At 32.5% G+C, this 22,641-nt stretch overlaps 3 protein-coding genes and 1 long non-coding RNA gene across 5 annotated transcripts; 2 read left to right on the forward strand and 2 right to left on the reverse strand.

Moving 5' to 3' along the window:
* The first annotated feature begins 235 nt into the window (after positions 1-235).
* Positions 236-1,133, forward strand: LOC149405196 (late embryogenesis abundant protein At1g64065-like). The gene has a single exon (XM_089606148.1). The coding sequence runs from the start codon at positions 399-401 to the stop codon at positions 1,020-1,022; it is 624 nt and encodes a 207-aa protein (XP_089462274.1). The 5' UTR covers positions 236-398; the 3' UTR covers positions 1,023-1,133.
* Positions 1,134-2,614: 1,481 nt separating this feature from the next.
* On the reverse strand, positions 2,615-7,513 carry LOC149405197 (shikimate kinase, chloroplastic-like). Of its 2 annotated transcripts, none has more exons than XM_089607118.1 (11): positions 7,321-7,513; positions 6,706-6,983; positions 6,008-6,060; positions 5,843-5,897; positions 5,686-5,758; positions 5,277-5,364; positions 3,775-3,857; positions 3,560-3,689; positions 3,339-3,417; positions 3,108-3,172; positions 2,615-2,946 (listed from the first exon to the last, which is right to left on the reverse strand). In XM_089607118.1, exons 2-11 carry the CDS (start codon positions 6,920-6,922, stop codon positions 2,896-2,898), a joined length of 894 nt encoding a protein of 297 aa, XP_089463244.1. In that variant the 5' UTR covers positions 6,923-6,983; positions 7,321-7,513; the 3' UTR covers positions 2,615-2,895. The 2 variants fall into 2 exon arrangements, with proteins under 2 accessions (XP_089463244.1, XP_089463243.1); XM_089607117.1 differs by having other exon boundaries at positions 6,008-6,066; positions 7,321-7,511.
* Positions 7,514-17,080: 9,567 nt separating this feature from the next.
* Positions 17,081-17,569, forward strand: LOC149405198 (uncharacterized). Its single transcript, XR_016294058.1, has 4 exons — positions 17,081-17,136; positions 17,214-17,282; positions 17,349-17,399; positions 17,471-17,569. It is a non-coding gene; the product is annotated as an uncharacterized LOC149405198 (long non-coding RNA).
* A 1,371-nt stretch (positions 17,570-18,940) lies between these two features.
* On the reverse strand, positions 18,941-21,123 carry LOC149405199 (uncharacterized). Its single transcript, XM_089607789.1, has 7 exons — positions 21,090-21,123; positions 20,788-20,938; positions 20,396-20,688; positions 20,108-20,236; positions 19,455-19,939; positions 19,093-19,362; positions 18,941-18,991 (listed from the first exon to the last, which is right to left on the reverse strand). Exons 1-7 carry the CDS (start codon positions 21,121-21,123, stop codon positions 18,941-18,943), a joined length of 1,413 nt encoding a protein of 470 aa, XP_089463915.1.
* Between the last annotated feature and the right edge of the window lie 1,518 nt (positions 21,124-22,641).

Genomic DNA, 22,641 nt, shown 5'->3' on the forward strand with positions numbered 1-22,641 from the left:
TTTTTCATTCATATATATCATTTAGCATTACATAGAACATTTCAGATTACATATAAATTTTATAAATATAAAATAATATAAATAAAATGCTGTCTCGAGTAATCGAACTCATGTTTTCGCGCAAAAAGAGACTTCACAAGTAAGAGATAGTGTCACTTAAATTAGATGCTCCGGGTTATTTGTACTTTTTTTTATTTGTTTTTAGTTTTATACAAATGCAACAACCACCAAAAATATTAAAATTATAAAATAAAAATAACATCTTGTCATGTTCTCCCAAACGCGTCTGTATTTAAATATTTTCACTCAGTCAGAGCCAAAACATACACACTCTCAAGAACCTCATTCGCCGTATATTTTGTCACGGAAATCAAAACCCAAAAAGACAAAAAACGACAATGGAATCACAATCCCCATCAAAAAACGACACACTCTCGTCTCCTACTCCACAGGACCGCCTTCGCCGCCGGAGACTCGTCCTCTGCTCCGTTTCGACGGCGGTGGTTTTCCTCGCCGTCGTAATCACCGCCGTGATTCTCTCCCAGACCGTCTTCAAGCCCAAACGTCCCGTGACGACGGTGATCTCAGTTTCTCTGGAGCATCTCGACGCGTCGATCCTCGGCGGAGCGAGGCTCAACGTCACCGTCAGAGTCGATCTCTCGATCCGAAACCCTAACCGCCTCGGATTCCAGTACCGTCCCAGCACCGCGGTGCTGAAATACCGCGGCGACCAGGTCGGCGAGGCGGAGATTCCCGGAGGAGTGATTTCCGGCCGAGGAACGGCGGCGATGAACCTGACGCTGACGGTGATGGCCGATCGGCTTCTGTCGAGGCCCGAGGCGATCGCTGACGTGGCGACCGGAAATCTTCCGTTGAGTGCGGTGACGAGGATTACCGGGAGAGTGAAGGTTTTGGGGGTTTTCAAGCTCCGAGTTGTTTCGGTGACTTCTTGTGAGTTCAACGTCGATGTTTTGGGTCGGCGAGTTTTGGGACAGCGATGCACTTACCAAACCAAGCTTTGATTTATTTTATTATTTTTGTTTTTGTTTCGTGTTTTTGACCTTTTAGCGATGCATTCACACTTTCATGTAGATATTTTTAATTTTTTTTTTATTATTTGTTCAATTAAAGGGTGTTTTTGTGTTATGTGTATTGACAATGTTAATAAAAATATCTTAAACAAAATAATTAAACGTTTAGTTATGCTCCAATTTCAATTTTATTTATAAATAAATAAAAAATAATTTCTTTAATCTAAATTTAAACTCTTATTTCTTGTTATGCATGTTTCCAATTCTTAAAATTAAAATAAACGAGTTCGCTAGATATATAGCCTTTTAAACATAATGAAATTGTCATATAGTTAATTTTTCGTTAATTGTAAATAAATAATCATATTTTTTTTTATTAACATTGTCAAATTTATGTAAATACTCAAATTTAAGTAGTACATATTAGCTCATGTATCGGGTTATAATAATTTATAACCGTTAATCTTATTATTATTAGTATATCTTTGTGTATAATAGTTTATTATTGCTAGTATAACTTTAAGTATGCAACTCATTGCCTACACGAAAAACAACATCGAATCAAAATCGTCCATGTCTTTATATCACCAAATCGTATAACCTGCCTTGACGGAGAATATATAATCCTTTAAAGAATCAAGCTCGATTATTGTTGAATAAAAAAAAATTAGAGAATATATATATATATATATATATATATATATATATATATATATCTTATGTTTTTTAGCGTTACATACACGTAAACTATAATATTACCAGTGTAGTCGTCGTCTTTAAGGCTAATGTTCATCTCACATTAACAACCTTAATTTCATAGCGCTTTTAATAATTGAATCGTTTTTATTTTACGCTCATGGTTCAAGTTAAAACTTCGCGCTCTTTTTAATGTGAGTCGAGATGGAGTCTAACCCAATTGATTATCCTTCTCACTCAATCTCTCCTAATTAATATTAGGCAATGCTTCTTCATTACAAACCCAACTTTAGTGTTAACGGAACGAGGGCGAAGTTTTACATAAGCGATTGTCATGTTGGTCTCCAATATATATAATTTGATACTATCACATTGACTTTTGTTCTTTTTTCTATGCGTATTGTAAATTTGTTCACGAAAAACTCATTCAGCTTCGCACTTCTGTCTATTACTATTATTATTATTAATAATAGATTTTTTTTTATGGAATTGTATATCTCGAATGCAAAAGTAGGAATCATTTCCAAGATATTGGGAAAACTGGCCGGTTCCCGCGCCGGAACTCACGAACCACCGGGTCTCGGTACCAAAACGTCCAAAACCTCATTATTCCAAGAAAATCACTAGGAAAAAAAAAAAAAAAAAAAAAAAAGGCAGTATTTTTTTTTCAGAAGAAAAACATCCTTTACCATTATTCTTGCTGCAATTTCAATGTCAAAGAACGAAATAGCAAGGAAGAAGGAAATAGCGGGATAATATTTAGATTTCATAACTTGTGCCACAAGAAAGATTTGAGATCAACCACCAATCTTGTTATTTTACTGTGTATTGTATCATAAAAGAATACAGCTAGAGCTGTGACAAAATTAAACATACAGGTGAAGAAATAGTTGTAGACTCTAGTAATGCACTCCAAACAGCGATCGATGGCTCAGAAAAAGAATGAACTAAAACATGACCCAAAAGTCGTCGAACACGTTCGACTTATTACACATACTTTGGACTATATACATTTACAATCTCCTCAAAACTCTAAAATTAGAGAAGTACAACTCTTTCGATGAAGTTCTCTGATTTATAAAAAAAAATACAAAATACATAACGCATTCACTGGAACAACGAATTAAATAGGAACACAAAAATACCACACACGCCCAAAGTATAAGGTTCAAAATTCATTGCGACCTTCCTTCAAAAAATTTGCAATTTGGTCCAGCGCCTACAGAAATGGCAAACCAAAGCGTTTGATTAATTAGATTCAGATAGCTCATTCAACTAATATATATATATATATATATATATATATATATATATATATACATATATATATATATATACATATATATATATATATATAGAGAGAGAGAGAGAGAGATATACCTCAACAACAATGACAGTAGGGGTGAGACGACCAATATCTGGTTGACCCAACTCCATTGCAATATCTGTAACATGCAAACACAAGTTCAATATTCGATGAAAAGCATTAAAATGTATCCGAGTTAGTTTGACCTCTCCGAGTCTGTCCCATTATTTGGCAAAGTTTCCATCCATGGGCAGCCTCTATATATAAATAATAAATAAATAAATAAAGGCACAGATTCAACGTACTTTTAAACGAAACCCTAACGCTGGCATTGGCATACAGTTTACCCCTCACTTCAAAAATACTAGAGAGACGCATGAACGTCTGCGAAGAAGCTAATGCGTTAGTGTCACCGTAATGTGAGAAAGAGAACATTATCTTTTATTTTCGAAGTACTTCGTTTAACACTAGCTTAAGGCGAACTATTTAAAGTGAAAATCGTAAAAAAAAAAAGAAAATTACCAACCTCAGTGTACACGTCTTCTGTATCACTAGGTAAGAGGGGACGAGAACCAGTTCCATCTTCGCCGATTCTTCGAGCCAAGGTTTCTAAAGGAACATCTAACCAGACACTAACGCCCTTATGCATATATTCCCTGATAAATCAACGTTAACATCACTGTTTCATCAACTCCATCACAACAAAGAGATATTCAGTCGAAATTAAGATCAGTTCATTACCAGTTAATTGGCCGAACAACTGCCCCGCCACCAGTAGAAATTACATGATTGTGAGTTGATGAGTGCTCCAAAAGTACCTTTGTCTGAAAAGAAAGTATAAGCGAAATAGGATTACTTTTGGGTAGTCAACACCATTTTATATATGTTACTCACTCCGTGGCTCAAAAGAAAGAAACAAATTTCATTACTTAACCACCTTAATATACACTCGTAAGTAGTTAAATAAACGCCAAGACCTTTCTCCACCAATAATATTTACGGTATAGGTTCCCATGAGTTCTAAGAGTTTATGTCATTGCATGGGAACAAAAGTTAAGTAAAAAAATTTACCCATGCATAGCAACACCGTTGCAATAAAAGAAACGCATATAAAAATATTTTCAAAGGACAAATATCTTGTGAATAGTCAATGTCGTTTAACCCATTTTTAAAGCATAAAACATCTCAAATTCAGTACTTGATGTTTGAACAATTATGATTTATAGCCCTCGTGTTCTTTTCAAAAGACTCGACCAAAATATCACTTCAGCTTAAACTTTCTATGAATTTAAAACTTCAGTGAGACTAATGACAAGAATTAAGATAATCATAATCATAATCATAAATTTATATAAATGAGAATGATGTGTATACAACTGGGGATCTGGATCTTGTGACAGGAGCCATAGTTCAGGTAATTCCGATTAATAGAAGGCTAGTATTTTCCCCTAAACCTATTCTTTCCTCGCTAGAGAGATTAAGTTAATTTGGCTTGAAAGTGCTTTTCTTTATTGATAGAAAAAGACATATTACATTTAGGTAATCTACAATCCTAATCCTACTAGTAATATAAATTGCATTATTAATCCTAATTTGTGGGAAATAAATTTCCATCCAAAAATCCGAGCCCACTCCCTAGGTGGAATTCGTAACATAATATGGTTATCTTCTCTTGAATGTTTAGATTCTTCAAATCAATTAAATGTTATGTTGATAACATAATAAATAAATGCTCTAACTTAGAATTCATTTTAGGGTTATTAAGTTATATAGCCACACGGTTATAGTGAATTGAGATATAGCCCACCTTTCGTTAATTTCTTGTAAATACCCAAGTTAACTTATTAACAGATTAGTAAAAAACTTATTTAATCTAGCCTAACATGTAAAAAAAGGTAGTTAATAGGCTGCCATGTATGCAAGTTGGCTATTTACAAAGTATTTACCAAAGGTTGGCTAATTTACAATTACTATAGTTTAGGTGGCTTACGTAGCCAATTTATAGTTCATTTTAAATAGAGACAAGCCAACATCCTCATAATATTTTATTTTGTCCATTATATGGACTGAAGGACTATAATTATTAAATTCTCAAACATTAAGAACTAAATTTAACAACAATTTATACTTCAAGGGCCAACTTAATATGGTCAAACTTCAGTGACTATTTATATTAAAAAAAAAAAAAAAACACAAAAAAAAACATATAAGAGAATGCATGAACAATAAAAATTTAAACCAACCTCCAAATCTCTGAAGAAGTCTTCTCCATGAAGACTAAAAATATCTGTCACGGAAGTTCCATTAACTTTCTGCTCTATCAATTTGTCACTGAACCATCCACAAAGACAAAGCAAAATTTAGGACAAAGTATATTGTGGTTCATAGTAGCTGCATGAATGTGCAAACACAGAGGATATCGAAAACATCACATATCGCATCCAAAATTCATTATAATCTGGATTAGTAAAGATTCCTTAGGATCACAAGGAGCATAAACAAACATTTAGCGTAATAACATCACGAAAAGCTATCTGAGAAAAGAATTGAAAAAAAAAGTTTTATTTTTTAAAGGAACTAAAAAAAAACCATGACACATCTAAATAACGAATCTATCACTATTAAGAAACTCAGTTACAAAACAATACAAACCAATCATAAAAGGAATATCCAAGTGCTTGTGACAATACTTTTCCCACAGTTGTTTTGCCAGAACCCATCATACCTACACGTAAAAAAATGAAAGTTCCTTTTTACGCAAGGAACTGAACAGTACTTTTTTTAGGGAGAGAGTATAAAAGAGACAAACCAACAAGATATATGCAGCGCCCGCTTAAATAAGGTTTAACCTCTTCCGCTTTCTTCTGCAAGATTGTTAAGTTTCCGTAGTTAAAATGCCATAAAAGACCTCATTAACTTTTTTGGTCCTCGGTACTTCAATTTTATTATTATTCGAGAGATGACAACAAAGTACCTTAAGAAGTATATCCTCGTCAGAAGCTGCGTGCTGGGTTTCAGATTCTACAACTGAACCTACCAGAGAAATATCTGATCAAACAACTACCAAATGCAATTATGCAAAGAAACCATTTTGTTGTATGAACAAGTTTCAGATGCACTAGTATTCCGTAAAACAATATACGATATGTGACAATCACAAAGAGACAGTTTGAAATCTCTTGAACGATAACTAAAGTGGAACGGTTATTTTGGCACAACAGGAAATTTAAACATGATATTTTCTTTTGCAAACTCAAAAGGCCTAACCTCTAACTTCCACATAATATAATGATTAAAGAAAAATAAATACGAATACTATAGTATGCCCTTTGGCGTGTCATTTACCGGCAGAGCATGATTTCCCAACTATCTTTGTTTGATTTTGAATAAAACTAAATCTTCTTCGGTGCGACTACACAAGAATTACCATAGAATTACAACGCCAATCATGACAACAGACGGGAAAAAAGCTTGCCTTGTGATTTCAGAAGAAAAAGTATATCTTATCAACTACAAACAATGAAAGGGTTTGCCTTGTCGGTATCCAAGGCAACATATATGCTTTCGAAAGTTTGAATATCTATCTACCAATGCCTGGCTTCAACTAGAAGCTAAGTACTTGGTTTGGGTTGTAAGCAAAATAACAAGAAGCAGAAATTCGTTACAAGTCACCTGGGAAGTTCTTATACGAGCACGAAACCTCCAACGCCAAATTTCTATGCCGGCTATATGGGCTCCGAATAAGAGAACGACCCGAGATAAAAGCCTGAAGCTTTCCCCGGCCCTTCGATGTTCGAGAAATGGGAATTGAAAGTCCCTGTCTCTGCTCGATTCTCTCCGACTTAATAAACGTCGAAAACGGCATTGTCTGTGCCATTGTTGCCTCCATTGTCTGACCTTCAAAATCACTGGCCAATAGTTTGCCTTGACCGAGCAAAGCGCTCAACGATCTTAACTCCGAATTATGAACATAGAGATTTCAATTAAAACATGAACTAACGCGATAATGTATATTCTCTAAAAACTGGTGGAAACCCAAATTTCGGATTTGCAAACAAATAGAGATTGTACACTATTTTATTCATCTTTGAAGACAGAAATTAACGAAAACTTTGTTTTGAAAAAGCTAACCATGACAAGGTGAATAAGAAAAAAAAAAAAGATATTTCGGCCAAAGCAAAGACGTAGCGAAAGAGATTTGAAGTTGCCGAAAATTGCAAGGAGAAGCGGCTTCGAAGTCACAAAATCGCAAACCATTCAAAAAAAAAAATGAAAGAAATGACTGACCTTGGACCCGAGACTCTCGAAGGGGCGGAGCTACTTGATGCACGAGGGTGGCCCCAAATTTTGAGAAATTAATAAATATTACGAGTATATTGGCGATTTTCCGGTCAACATACAATCGCTGAAGAGTTTTTGGTCTGAGTTTATAAAACTCTGAACAGAGAGAAACAGCTTTAAAAGCCAGACACTTATATTTTATTTTATTCTTTTTCAATTTCTTTATATATATATATATATATATATATATATATATATATATATATATATATATATATAATAGGGAAAAATTATAGGGACTAAACCAATTGCTTGAAACGTAGGTATTGCAATCTAGCCAATTTTTCATTTGAGTTTTAAATGTAGTCACAGATGACGTGACTTTGTTAGTCATTTAACAAATTATTAAATTAACCTATATTAAAATCGGCTGAACATAAACATGTAGCCAACGTTTTGATCGCAGCCAAATAATACAACTTTAATACACGTTAACTTGATTTATTCCACTTTTTTGTAGTCTAATTAGTTACTATATCAAGTTTTCTTGAGTTAATTTTCCGTTTATTTTACACGCGATAAGTTTTGGCTGATTGAAACATTGACTAGCAATTGGTTTCTATTATTTATGTTACATAGGGTATTTATGATTTTTTTTAACCGTTTATTACTGTAAGTGGTTAGATTACAAAATTTATCAAATGTTGGTTACATTTTTAAAATAATGTTTAAAATTGAATACGTTGTTAGATTACCCTATAATATAATATGTAATATGATCGTTGACATATTTTTTTTCAAATGCTCTTGTGGTCTGTGATTAGAAGCCCAAAATAAAAGTCTATCTTCCCAATTAATCTATTTTCTAGTATCTTTATTTTCCTAAAACCTCTTTTTTATAAATATACGCACGTGTGTATATATATATATAATAATAATAATAATAAAATCTTAATTTATATATTTTTTTTACGTATCAATTATTTTTATTTGATTATTTTAATTTGAATTTAAGTTTATACCATATATATAAATATATATTTTAAAATTTTATTTATAACATCAAATTTGTTGTAATCATCGGCTATCATAATTTTCGTCTTTACTATAATTTTTACGTACACATTTTTTTCAAATTTTTATAATTTCTTCGCAATTTACATCGATCACCCAAATTTTCGAATTTTTAGAAGATGGATGAGAAATTAACCACCGACATTTTAATCATTTGATGTCACTGCAAAAAATAAGAGATACAAAATCAAGTCATTTTAAGATTTTCATTTAAATTCAAGATACATTTTGAAACAATTTTATTTCATGATTTATTTCATTTATATTTTTACTTAAAGATTTTGTATAATATATTTATCGGTTATTTAAAAATATATATATATATATATGTATATATATATGTCGCCGGCCACCCTCTCGACTCTTATTCTTGATTCCGCCTCTGACGGGGCGGGGCTGAAGAGGAAGGTCTTGTTCTTCGCTCGGGATTGGGGATCCGTCGAAATTTGAGAGCCAAGAATTTCAAAGTCATGTTTATTTCTACAAGCCAAGATTGGGCGAGTAAGGAATATTATTTGGGCAGTGTAGCAAAATAGCCAAAATGAAACTATGAAATTTGTTTTTAGCCTATGTTTCACAACTTTTAGGGAAATAACCAACAAGTTTATATGGCAATAATTAAGGTATGATTTGCCCTTATTAATTAACAAATTCGTCATTTTCTCTCTCCTACTTTTTTCCTACACTTTTTTTACATAAAAACTTCAGAAAAACTATATCTATTTCATATAAACTCGAAATTGAGTGATTCCAAATCCTACGAATTCGTGACGCCGAGATCTTCAAAAATAGATCAATTATGTTTGATGAAACATCATGTTTAATATCATAGATGTAGAAAAATCACGTTACTACCTTAAATATGGAAATAACTGAATTTTTTTGAAATAATGGAAACGTAAATATGATGCATTAAAAATAATTTTTCATCAAACACAATGAGTCTATTTTTTAAGATCTCGACGCCACGAATTTGTAGAATCTGAAATCACTCAATTTCGAGTCTGTATGAGAAAGATACGAATTTTTGAAGTTTTGATGAAAAAAAAAATATTTGAAAAAAAATATGAGAGAAAAAGTGACGAATTTGTTAATAAATAAGGGTAAATCAGACCTTAATTATTGTCACATAAGCCATTTGATTATATCTCTAAAAATTGTCAAACGTAAGTTAGATCCAAAATCACATGTTTAAAGTGGTCTAATTATTTACAAATCTCATATTATTTGTGTATCATAGGAAGTAGAGTTGTGAGTTTGTTGGGTGTTATACTTGGAGACCTTCCTCAGCTTCAAAGGAAACTGATTACGTGTATTTTAATTATATATCTTTATTTAGTGAATAAGGAAGAGTGGATAAATTTGGATAAGGGTTTGTGGCTGTGGCTATGCCTATGTCATTACAAAGCCACCAACCACCAAAGTGGAAAAAAAAAACAAAACAAAAAAAAAAATTGCCCCACCAACCTAATAAGGAAGTGGTTGGTGGCAATTGTGATTGATTAAGTTGATTGTTTCGTTTCCTCGTGTTTTAAAATAATATAAAGCAAGATGATGTCGTGTAACTTGATTATATTTTGATTTCGATGTGAAACTACACAAAATTTATGTGTTACATTTGGAAAGAAAAAAAAAATTATATACATTTTTACTATCTCGTGAATAACACAAAATTTATGTGTTACATTTGGAAAAAAAAAAACAAAACAAAAAACAAGCAAACAAACAAAACAAAAGTTATATACATTTTTACTATCTCGTGAATATACGGCAAGTCATCTTATTCCAAGGACGGAACTAGGCATGAAAATTGGGGTAGCCGAGAAAATAATAAAAAAATAGGACACTTGTAGTTTAATAGTCAATAAAAATATTCAAAATAGCCAATATTTGTAAACTTTTGAAAAAAAAATAGTCAAACAGTCTATGTGGCATAAGTGATAGCTAATAAAAATTACTTTTATAACCTTAGTTTTTTAAATTCGTCAATTTCTCTCTCTCCTGGTTTTGAGTTCGTCACTTTCTCTCTCATACTTTCTTTCATACTTTTTTTTTTATAAAAACTTCAAAAATCCATATCTATCTCATATGAACTCGAAATTGAGTGATTTCAAATCATACGTATTCGTGGTGTCGAGATCTTCAAAAATGGATCCATTCTCGAAGCTCTTCGAGAAAGCACCCCAACTCTAATTGGAAAAGGTGAAATGACCCTATTTTTTTCCCATAAACCGCTATAATTGAATTGGATTAGACTTGAAAGGCTGCTTCGAATAATCATGAAACAATAATATATCTTAAATCAGATATTAAGCCCTATTTGAATTGGATTAGACTTCAAAGACTGCTAAGAATAATCATGAAACAATAATATCTCTAAATTGGAGACTTGCGAGTGAATTTACTATTAAGTATGACAAGTTTTGACCATGGATTGACATTTCGCGAAAATCGGATCGGAATCCGTTTTTTTGAGTCCCGGCACCGGAACTCGTAAAACTGGAGTTTTCCTAGGATCTCGAGGGAACTCGGACGGAAACCGGTTGGTGAAAACTGTTTTGGTTCAATTGGTTTTTTTTCAAAAAAATCGTGGTATAAAAGACGGAAACCGGGACCAAAATCAGAAAAATGACAAAAAAAAATTAAGAATTTTTTCGCTCGGCTGAAGGCAATCGGAGACAGGTAATGTTCTGATGTTCAAATCCCGACGAACTTCAAACTTGATGAAAAATAGTGTTTTTTATGAAATTTTTTGTGAGTTTTTGATGATTAATTTCAATTTTTTAGTTTCTAACTTGATTATTGGTATTAATCTTTGTATCCAAATGATTTTAATATTTTTGTTAGATATGAAAATAGAGTTTTGAACAATATATTGTTTTGGGTTTGTCTCGCACTGTTTTATATTATTTATGTTGAACTATTTGAATTATGACTTGTAATTTAATGAACTATTTGAATTATGACTTGTAATTTAATGAAGATATTATAGACTGTTTCATTTATAAATATTTGTTCACTGGATTCCTCTCGGTAAATACGATATTTGATGGTATTCTTCAACAGTACAATTTACCCTTTATTTTATTGTATACCTCGGTATTTTTCTGACTTACCATCGGATACCAGTAAAATCTTAGTCCCGAAACGATAACGATAATGTTTGACATGTTGATAGACGAAGCAGTTATATTATTTCCATAGTATATTTTCATTAAGTGGAAAAGAGGGACGACTTTGAAATTCAAAGCAGATAAATATGAAATGCAAAAAAAAAAAAAAAAAAAAAAAAAAAAAAAAAAGTGGTACTCTAATCTACATAAATTGGCAATAATTACTAGAGGATAAATTGATAATTATTATTAGTCTCCTAAATAAAGCCTATGCGTGTCAGCTATCGGTCTTAGAGTGATTAGAATTAGTAATGGATAGAGTTCATTAAAAGAAAAGTATACCCTTGGACAAAAAAAAAAAACCATGTCCTATTGAGTATGATATAGAAAAATCGTGTTAAGGTTCATGTTGTTGATGGTGGTGAGTGTGAGGGTCGCCACGTTTTTAAGACTACAACCTCCAACAGCGCCCGCCATACCTTAATGTTATTGGAGTATATTAGAAAAATAGTCAATTTAAACGTTTGACATAAATAAATAACCAACGTTTGATAAATCTTAAGTAAATAATCACTTTCAAACGTACATCTTAGGTAACTAGCCACTTCATATACCAAACGTTGGTTATTTACCTAAGATTTATGTATGAAAGTGGTTATTTACCTAAGATTTACTGAACGTTGGTTATTTAGCAATGTTAAACGTTTAAATTTACTATTTTTCTAATTTTCTGATGTTATTGTGTAATTTTTGGTTCCTTTCAATCCTTAATCCACTTTTGTAGGTTGTGTCTTCTTAGCATATTTTATTATCGCGTTTCACTTTTACACTTACACTTGTATCTCTAAAGATGAATTAGTTATCTCTAAATCGATCCTTATAAGCTTCATCATAGTTTTAGGTTTATGTAAGTTTAAAAACGTTAGTATGTGTCTATTGTCAATCTTGAAAATTGATTTAGTTTAAGCATTAATCAAACGTAGAAGTTTGTGGGAAAAAAAAGTCAATTTTGTTGTTCAATATTTTTTTTAAGAGTTTAATGGAAGTTTTAAACCACGCTAAGTTATGTGCCAATTTTTCCTTGAGATCTGTCTTCTTTAATAGAGAGATGAAAGTCCAAGAGGAGCTAGTTCATTTTGTAAAACACTTTCATCTCCTAAATAGAGAGATGAAGTCGAATCAATGCAAAATAAAATCCCATAAAAAAATTATCCTCAAGTTTAAAGTGATTTATTGTATTACATGTTAATCTTTAATGCAATCTATTTTCAAATTAGTGTAGAAATAAAAAAATTATATTATAAATTAAGAAGTTTAATCTGCTTGAGGAAGTTTAAGAAAAAGCGTAATCTATGATATTTTAGCATAAGTTTTTGTAAGATTTTTTAACTCATATATTCGTTAATCTTGCGTCTAGAAATGTACCGTGTAAGCTAAAATCTAAGGGGAAATTAGTAAATTATTATGTTCACTTTGTTGAATGGGATTTAATAGTAGAGATTTGTAACTAACTAGGTCACTTTAAACATGTGATTTTGGATCTAGTCTATGTTTGACAATTTTTAGGAATATAACCAAATGACTTATGTGGCAATAATTAAGGTCTGATTTGCCCTTATTTATTAATAAATTCGTCACTTTCTCTCTCCTATTTTTTTCAAATAATTTTTTGTGCATCAAAACTTCAAAAATTCGTATATTTCTCATATGAACTCGAAATTGAGTTATTTCAAATCCTACAAATTTGTGGCGTCGAGATCTTCAAAAATAGACCCAATCTGTTTGATGAAAAATTATGTTTAATGCATCATATTTACATTTTCATTTTTTTTTTATAATTTCAAAAAATTTCCGTTATTTCCATATTTATGGTAGATTTTTCTACATCTATGGTATTAAACATTATTTTTCATCAAACACAATTGATCTATTTTTGAAGATCTCAGCGTCACGAATCCGTAGGATTTGGAATCACTCAATTTCGAGTTCATATGAGATAGACATGGTTTTTTGAAGTTTTTATGTAAAAAAAGTGTAGGAATAAAATATGAGAGAGAAAATGACGAATTTATTAATAAATAAGGGTAAATAAAATCTTAATTATTGCCACATAATCATGTTGGCTATTTCCCTAAAAGTTGTGAAACATAGGCTAAAAACAAATTTCATAGTTTCATTTTGGCTATTTCATTACAATGCGGTATAACACAGCATATCCGGTAAATAATATCATTATGCTCTAAAGAAATTATAGCTTCTTAGCGAAATGAATGGAAACCATGGTTGGAAATAATCATAATTCATCTATAAAATATTTGAATGTTTTAAGGGATTAAGAAGACTAATGCTGTCGTCACTCTAATATTAAAGAATTGTCTAATGTTTTAAGGGGAGTGTAGCAAAATAGCCCCTTTGAAACTATAGATTTTGTTTCTAGCCCATGTTTCATAATTTTTAGGCAAATAACCAACATGCTTAAGTGGCATTAATTACTAGACTAAATTACCTTTTTAAATATTCAAATGGAAAATAAAAACTACAACATATTAAACATATTTAATTACGGGAAAAAAAAAACGCAACTTGAAAATGGTAACAGGCGAAAATATTTGAAACAAAATATTTGAAACCAAAAAACATTGACTACGCGCGTGTTATATGTTACACGTAGGCCTAAATCCTCTAACAAATCTCAGCAAAATATTTCTCACAGATATCATTAATAACAGGCGCGAAAATCTAGACCGGCTTCACCTCTTCACCTGGATTCAATGCGATATTTTAGTGAGCTCAAAACAGTTTGACTCATACACGCTAAATAACCAGATTGAAATCATACCAGTTTAAGTCTTCTCCGCCATAACCAAAAATTTCGAAGCTCGAAACACAGTCGAAAGTCCACCGAAATCATTCAGGTAATACATGCAGAGGAAGAAGAAAACGATTACAAGCTGTTTTGGTTGAAATGGGTTTCAATAATTTCCAAAAATTTCTGTTTTCTAATCAAATAAAATTAGGGATTTTGTAATAAAAATGGGTTTCGACTGCTGGTTATTTGAAATGTTTTGTTTATTTTCAAAAATTTCCGATATTTGGTTATGTCCAAGAACTCCTGTTTTAGCATCAACGATTGATATCAGAATAAGTTCTGAAAAATGGATTCGGATTTTTCCCAACTGATTTGAATATTATCAATTATTTCCAATAATTTCTGTTATTTAAATCAAAGAATATTAGGGATTTTGTAATAAAAATGGGATTCGACGGCTGTTTATTTGAAATGTTTAGTTTATTTTCTAAAATTTCCGATATTTGATTATTTCCAAGAACTCCTGTTTTACATCAACTATTGATATCATAATAAGTTCTGAGAAATGGATCCGGTTTTTTCCCAACTGATTTGAATATTATCAATTATTTCCAAAAAATTCTGTTATTTTAATAAAAGAAAATTAGGGATTTTGTAATAAAAATGGGTTTCCACGGCTGGTTATTTGAAATGTTTAGTTTATTTTAAAAAATTTCCGATAGTTGGTTATTTCCAAGAACTCCTGTTTTACATCAACGATTGATATCAGAATAAGTTCTGAAAAATGGATTCGGGTTTTTCCCAAATGATTTGAATATTAACAATTATTTCCAAAATTTTCTGTTTTTGTCATCAATGCATTATGTCTTCGTATTTGAATGCCTTTTTTTTTATCAGATATCACTAAAAGGAGAAGATGGTGACAAAGAAAGTTCCAGGTTCAAAAGGGAAAAATGTTTTGCCTGAGGTAAATAAATTTCTTGAATGACTTTGAAAAAATTTATTGTCCCAGGATCAATAATTAACAATTATTTCCTAAATTTTCAGAAAGGTGATTGGGTTGTGAAAGAATCGAATTGGAATAAGGCACAAAAAATTGTCAAACATAGCAATTTCAGTATCTTCGACAAAATACATAGCGGGTTGACGAATGAGAGGCAGGAAATGCTATTCAATAATGGAGCGTTTGGACATTTCTCGGAAATTGAAGGAATAGAATTTCCAAAGAAATTAATGCACTTACTTGTTCTTCATCAACTAGAGAGCAAGAACTCTCATGAACTATGGTTCAGCATTGGAGGGAATCAATTGATTTTCACGTTAAACGATTTCGCTCTCATGTCAGGTATGTAATTTGAAGTATAGTCATTGTGTTAATAATTGGAAATAAGTGTTAATTATTAAAGAAAAACAAAACTGTGGTTAATTATTAAAAAAAACATAACTAACTTTTTGGATGAATTAGGTTCATTAAAAAATTGTGAAAAATTGATCTGAATAGTTAGATTGGGTAGACCGGATTATGTTGTTTGTTGTATGATAACAAGTGTAAATAAATGATAATTATAGGACTACAATGCGGCCCAACACCGAATGTGAAAGACCTGCCTCACATCGAGAACAGGCTGGAGAATGTGTATTTCACGGGCGAGGCTTCTAAGAGACCAAACCACATCATGTCATTGCTGGCTGTTCCTACTTTGGGCGCGTCTGACGAAGATCGCGTCGCCCTTGTTAACTTGGCGATATTGTCAACAATGGTGTTACCAAAACAGGAAAACACCAACATAAAGGACGATCACATACTACTCGCAAATGATCCCCGTCTTTTGAATTCATACCCTTGGGGAAGGGTGAGTTTTGAAGCACTATGTGCTTCAATGAAAAAATCTGGAAACTTTATCCCGAATCATAGAAAAGGGTACAATCTGGAAGGTTTTCTCCACCCACTTCTGGCTTGGGCGTATGAAGTTGTACCGCAATTTGCTGTACAAGGATTCACAGGGAAGTCGTACTCGTGCGCGATACCTAGAATGTTGAAGTGGTCATATCACAATAACCCCGGATATGATATTCTGGAGCGGCTTATTTTCAAAAATGAAGAGGTAATTATGATAAAATTATTGAAGTTACAGACTATTTATTTGTTACTAACAATATTTCTTATATTGATTTAAGATTGATATCCTAACCATAACACCAACTGAAGAGGAGTTAACTATGCCATACATGGTGGATACAACATTCTCGGGAATCCCAGGTTATCAAGGGACCGGAACACGTAAAAAAGTGCCAAGATCCAAAGGTACAATTATCAAGTATTTACAATCATTATCCAAAAATTCATCAAAAGGATTTAGTTAATTTGTATGTTAATTTGATTAATTTAAAACAGGGACAGATGCATCAAGCAGTTCGAGATCACCCAACTCAACAAATGCTGAATTGAAATATGAAATTCAGAAACTCACTGAAAGCTTAGAAGTTGCAAATTCTAGGATTGAAACTTTAGAATCCGAGCTTAACATGGTGAGCTGCAAACTGGATTCGCTACAGAAGTTTGTTACAGATAACATTCAAAAATCAAACAACGTACGAAGCGAGGATATGCCATCAACACCCGTACCCGAAACTGCCCATTCTCCAGTGATGGTAATAATGAGAATGATTACTTAATAATTTCTGAGTGTTGTTTATTCTAACTTAATAAAACCATACTTGTAACAGGAAGATAACAATGACAGAAACTCAAGGGAAGAAACGCACAATATTGTCGAAGAAACACCAGTAGTGGCACCTCAAAATACAACTACTGAAACCTTAAAGGTATTACATTTACATATAACTTTGAATCGGAAATTATTGTTAATAATTGTAAATAATATGTTTCATCAATGTAATAGGAGGTTGTTGGGGCAGCAAAAAATGTGGCAGGAAAAAAGATGCCAGCGCAAATGACGTTGACAGCCATGGTACAAATATTTCCCTTCAATATATTAGAAAAAATATACTTAACTTTTTAATTTTTAAATTTGTAGATGAGATGCATTGTAAACAAATTGTCAAACACAAACAACGATGAGCAATCAGTAAGTTTAACATTTTCATACAAAAAATGTTAATAAGTAAAATTGATTAATTTGTAAAAATTTTATTTCAGGAAATTCAGCCTACAACATCGATGTTCACGCCCTCATCTACTGTCAATGCAAACAGTGAACCAGCTGGTCGTACGAGAAGCAGTCAAAGATTAGGCAAAAAAGTGGTAAGTCATTTAAAACTTATGAAATTTAAAAATGAAATTTCTGGAAATAACTGTTAATAAATTTTTGTTCATATGTATAGTCTCCATCCCAGCCAGCCCCCGAGGAAAGTCAAGATGTCCAAAACATACCGGAACCTCAACAAAAGGATTCTTTAAGCCTCAATGATCAGATCAATGCGGACATGACTGGTGATGTAGCACCCACACAACAACCGGCCAAACGTACTCGGGTCAGCAAAAGACAACTCAAACAACATGTAAGATATATTATTCTGTATTATTTTTTTAAAAATAATTACCGTAAAGTTTTATATTATAATATTCTGTTTGTAAATATGAATGGAATTGTCCCCGATATTAGGAAACCTTGACAAATCATATAGTCCGATCCAATTAACGAGACTCAACGATGATGTGATGTTTTTGATAGAAAACATCGGAGACTTTGATGATAATGATCCTATTGATCAAACGCAGGTGGATGAAGAAAGTGAGCCCGAAGTTCCTTTGGTGAGGAAGAGAAAACAGCGAACAGGAAGCACAAATGCCAATCCAACTGTAACTGAACGGCCTCGAAGGGAAATCAAGAAATCAGCTGCAATAAAGACGCCATACGTCACATCTCCGAAGAAGACAAAAAAAACTGGTGGTGAACAAGGAGACAACCCACCGAAGAAACCGACGAAAGGCGAACCCAGTAGCCAGCCCGAACAGCCCAGCCATCCCGATCATACCAGCCATCCCGATCATTCCAGCCAGCCCAGCTTTTCCCTAGGCATATGAATAATTATGCAAACAACATGATTTAGTTATTTGGTACAATGGATTTATGCTTTTGGTCTCCCGGTTAAATTTATTTTGGAACTTGATTTACATTCTACAATATTTGTTTCTTTCCATGTTATAACATGGTTTTATTTAATGTTGAACATCATCGGTGAATGCTTTGAAAAATATTTCATTTTATTATTTGTTTAATACCAGTGCTACTGTTTGTAAAAATTTTCCTATTTCGGGTTACAGACTGGAAATATATGACAATAAACGGAAATGAATACCTTGAAAAATTGGGCGAATGAATTAATAACACATATCATTTGAATATAATTTCATCCTAAGAACAAACTTAAATTTTAATTGAGTTATTATAACTTTTTTAATGAATATAGCATCTGCAAAAATGATAATGACAAATATAGGAAAATGCTAACTTAGCATCTGCATAAATGATAATGACAAAAATAAGAAAATGCTAACATAGAAACTTGAGAAGTGAAAAAAATGTCAAAATGTGTACAACCCAAAATACTTCATAAATATAGTAAAAATTAAAAGTGCAAACAGGGGAAAAACATTGATCATTAATCATTTGAAGACTTGCATCCCCTCTTGTTGTGGCCCTGGTTTCCACATTTGCTGCAACGTTGACGGTATGGGTGAAATAACTCAGACTTTGATCGATACCTCTTCATTTTTGGCCTTCCAGCTTGTCTTTTGTAAACTGGTGGATTAATTACATGAGCATCTTCAGGCAAATCCCACTCGCCTAAGTCTTCAATAGTGACAATATCTTGAGCGTAGATGGCAGCATAATTTTGACTAGTGTAATATGAGGGAACAAAATCGAATGGTTTCAACTTCCTACGGTATAACGCCGCAGCCGCATGAGAACAAGGAAAATCATCCAGTTGCCAAACGCGACATATACATGTCTTTTCAGCAATGTCGACAATTCGGTGAACAGCACCATCAATAACCTCAAGCTGTTGGTCATTGATGATGTTAACCTAAAGAGCAAAATAATAAAGCAAATTATTAAAAAAACGATAATTAACACTAATTTCCACCTATTAACAATAATTTTGGTCCTGAAACATACCTCCATCGTCCGAGCATCATCTTCAGAGTTAAACAGAATACCAAAAGCATGCTCAGTAAGACCAGATAGCATTCGTGGAATAAGTTGTCTCTTCTCATTAAACCACCTTTGCAGCAAACTCCGATAACTCAAAACCAAACAAGCAACTGGCCAGCCACGCGCTTCGTTCATCACAGAATTCAAGCATTCGGAAATATTTGTCGTCATTACATTATACCTCTTTCCCATAAACTGACTTCGCGACCACAATTCAGGCTTCGCATCCAGTAAGTATTGTTTCATGCTAGGCTTAGACTCGGTCATCTTTGCAAGCCAATAGTCAAAATCTTTTTTAGTATATGCCTTTGCACAATTGTAAAAAAGAGGCCCATAATAAGCTTTTCCAAACTTTGCCTTCACATTCGCCCAAAGATGTTGCATACACACTGCATAATTAGCCTCAGGAAAAACTGCATGGATAGCTTTTGGAATAGATGTATTTCGATCTGAGACAAGAACCAAACCATCTCTAACACCATAAACTACCCTGAGATGAGTCATGAACCAATGCCAAGATTTGTCGTTTTATGAATCAACAATACTAAAAGCCAAGGGAAAAAGATGATTATCACCATCTTGAGCCGTGGCCAATAGTAATGTCCCGTGTGATTTACCTTTGAGAAAAGTCCCGTCCACTGAAATGACAGGACGACAAAACTTCCAACCATGCACAGAAGCCCCCATTGCCAGGAAAAAATATTGGAAATTTCTCTGTGCATCAGTTTCTGTTACTGTGTAAGTACCTGCCAACACAGATGATAATCGTTAATTATTGGAAATAATCTCGTAAGGGAATTAAATGGAAATAACTGTAAATAAATAACCTGTTCGTGTAAGCACATATAAACTGCTGTATGTATAGAATAAAAAAAAACAGGAAACTATCAAGGATACAAAATTACCTGGATTCTTCTCTTTTATCATATCGCCTACAATGGGGAGATGAGAATATGATTTGTCATAATCACCGCGAATATCTTGTAAAACCTTGGAACGAGCCATCCACGCTTTATAATAGCTAATATCAACTTTGAAACGCAAACGCATGATCTCCACAACTGCTTTTGGTGTATATTTGTCAGCCATTGAGCTTCGGAAATCATTGTTAACAACTTTGCTAATCAATGAAGATGACACTTGTTTATGACGATGTATAAGGTTCTTTCCAAAGCAATTATGATCTTTGTTGAAAGACCTAATCACCCAAAATTTGGAAACAGAACATACACTAGCATTCAATTTCCACGAGCAATCAGAATTCAAACAAACAATACAATATCGCGTCTTGCTAGACCTTTTCACCCGGAATTCGAAATTGTTTCTCAACGCAATAATAGTCAATGCTGAGATCATTGTCTCTTTACTCATAAAAATGTTATCGACATCAACTTGAACATTCATCGGGCAATTTTTCAACTGCGTCTCGTCAAAAACAGTTCCACAATCTGGAAACTTTTCAACCAAGCTCAAAGAATCACATTTTTCCAAGGACTAACGTTCAAAAATCTTAACTGTTAAATAAAAAAAATAAATATGAGAGTCGGACCAGATCTAAACAAGTTAACGTTTTAAAAACAAAAAGACACGAAAACATACCAGAATCCACCAACGACCAAGACGCAGAATCCATCAGAAACAAATGGTTTCTTCCAGCCGCTATTTTTTTTTTCTTCTGCTATAAAGAACCAGCTGGAACAAAAAAAATACGTGAGAATGCTTGTGTTTCAAAAATTCAAACGTTCCAAAATTTAAAATATAACTGCTCCCTGAATAATAGCAACAAGTCAGTGTGTTTAAAAAAAAATATCACGCAATGAAAAAACAAGCGCATAAACAAGAAAAATAAAACGTGTAATACAACCCTTAATTATAGAAGTTAATTGACCTAATAAACATTAAACCACTAACGCTAAAAAAAAACCAACACCTACGGAAAAAAAGCAGAACGTGTCACACGCAGTGAAAGAAAACACACGCAATGGGAAAAAAAAACACTCATAAACCTCATTAACACACGTATACGAAAAAAAATTAATACTTAAACAAACTGACTTAAAATATTGGAGGATAAAAAAGTAAAACAATTACTGCCACCTAATGTGGTTGACTATTTCCCTAAAAAACACCAAACATAGGCTATAACCCAAATCAAACGTTTTAAGTGGCTTAGTTGCTTATAAAACTCATGTTTTAACTCTTAACTATACTCACACGTACATCCACAATTATTCAACAAAAAAAATCCAACCATGCACATATGATTAATCTCTAAAGCAAATTCTTAGTTACTGATTAATTTGGACATGTTTCCATGTGGATAACTTAGGATGCTATTGAGGAATATGACCAGCCTAGTATGTGTAAAATGTCATGTTGTGGATTATTAAAATTATAATACTTTTAAGTTTTTTTGCAGCTCTAAAGTCTGAGATTGTGCCAATAATCATCGGCCTTCTGGACAAATAGAATCCTATGTATATATTGGATGCTCTAATTAAAAACCATTGTACCTGGATACAACAAAATAGGTTAATTAAAAATTGATTTGTAAAATAAATTAAAAAACAGTAGAAGGAGAAATTTACGGACAATCTTTGACTTGTGTTTAATATAAAATTTGCAATACCTCCTTTAGAAATCAGGCTACTATTTTTGTTTTCATTTTATTTGAATTTAAAAGATTATTTGTATGTATATTCTTGCCGCTTTTTTTGTGGAATCTCGTCGACGGTATCATCATCGGAGACCATCACATAAGTTCGGAGCATTGGAAAGACATGAGCAGTGGTAGATTAGACCCGGTAGAGTTATAGCTCGCCCCTCAATTTTTTTTTTTAAATTATTTATTTAAACTTTTGCTAGTTTTTAAATTTATTTTATTTACCGTAAAATTTTACATATTAACTTTTCTCATTTTTTTTCTTCATATTTTACACTCTCTAAATTTACATATTTGACTAATAGCTAAGTGGACCTGTATCCGTCTACCCAGTATCCGATTTGTTAACATTAAAAAAAACGTGTTCATTAGAAAGATCTTGAGTCTAATAAGTTATTTCAAGCATTAGTTGTTGATATTACTTTTTTATGATTAAAATTTGTAATTAAACGAATAACGAGTAAGTCATTACTTTTACTTGATGTTTCA

This window comes from Urtica dioica, chromosome 2 (assembly GCF_054948205.1).
Source record: "Urtica dioica subsp. dioica isolate 48M chromosome 2, U.dioica_male_clone48M_v1_H2, whole genome shotgun sequence".
Taxonomy (NCBI): domain Eukaryota; kingdom Viridiplantae; phylum Streptophyta; class Magnoliopsida; order Rosales; family Urticaceae; genus Urtica; species Urtica dioica.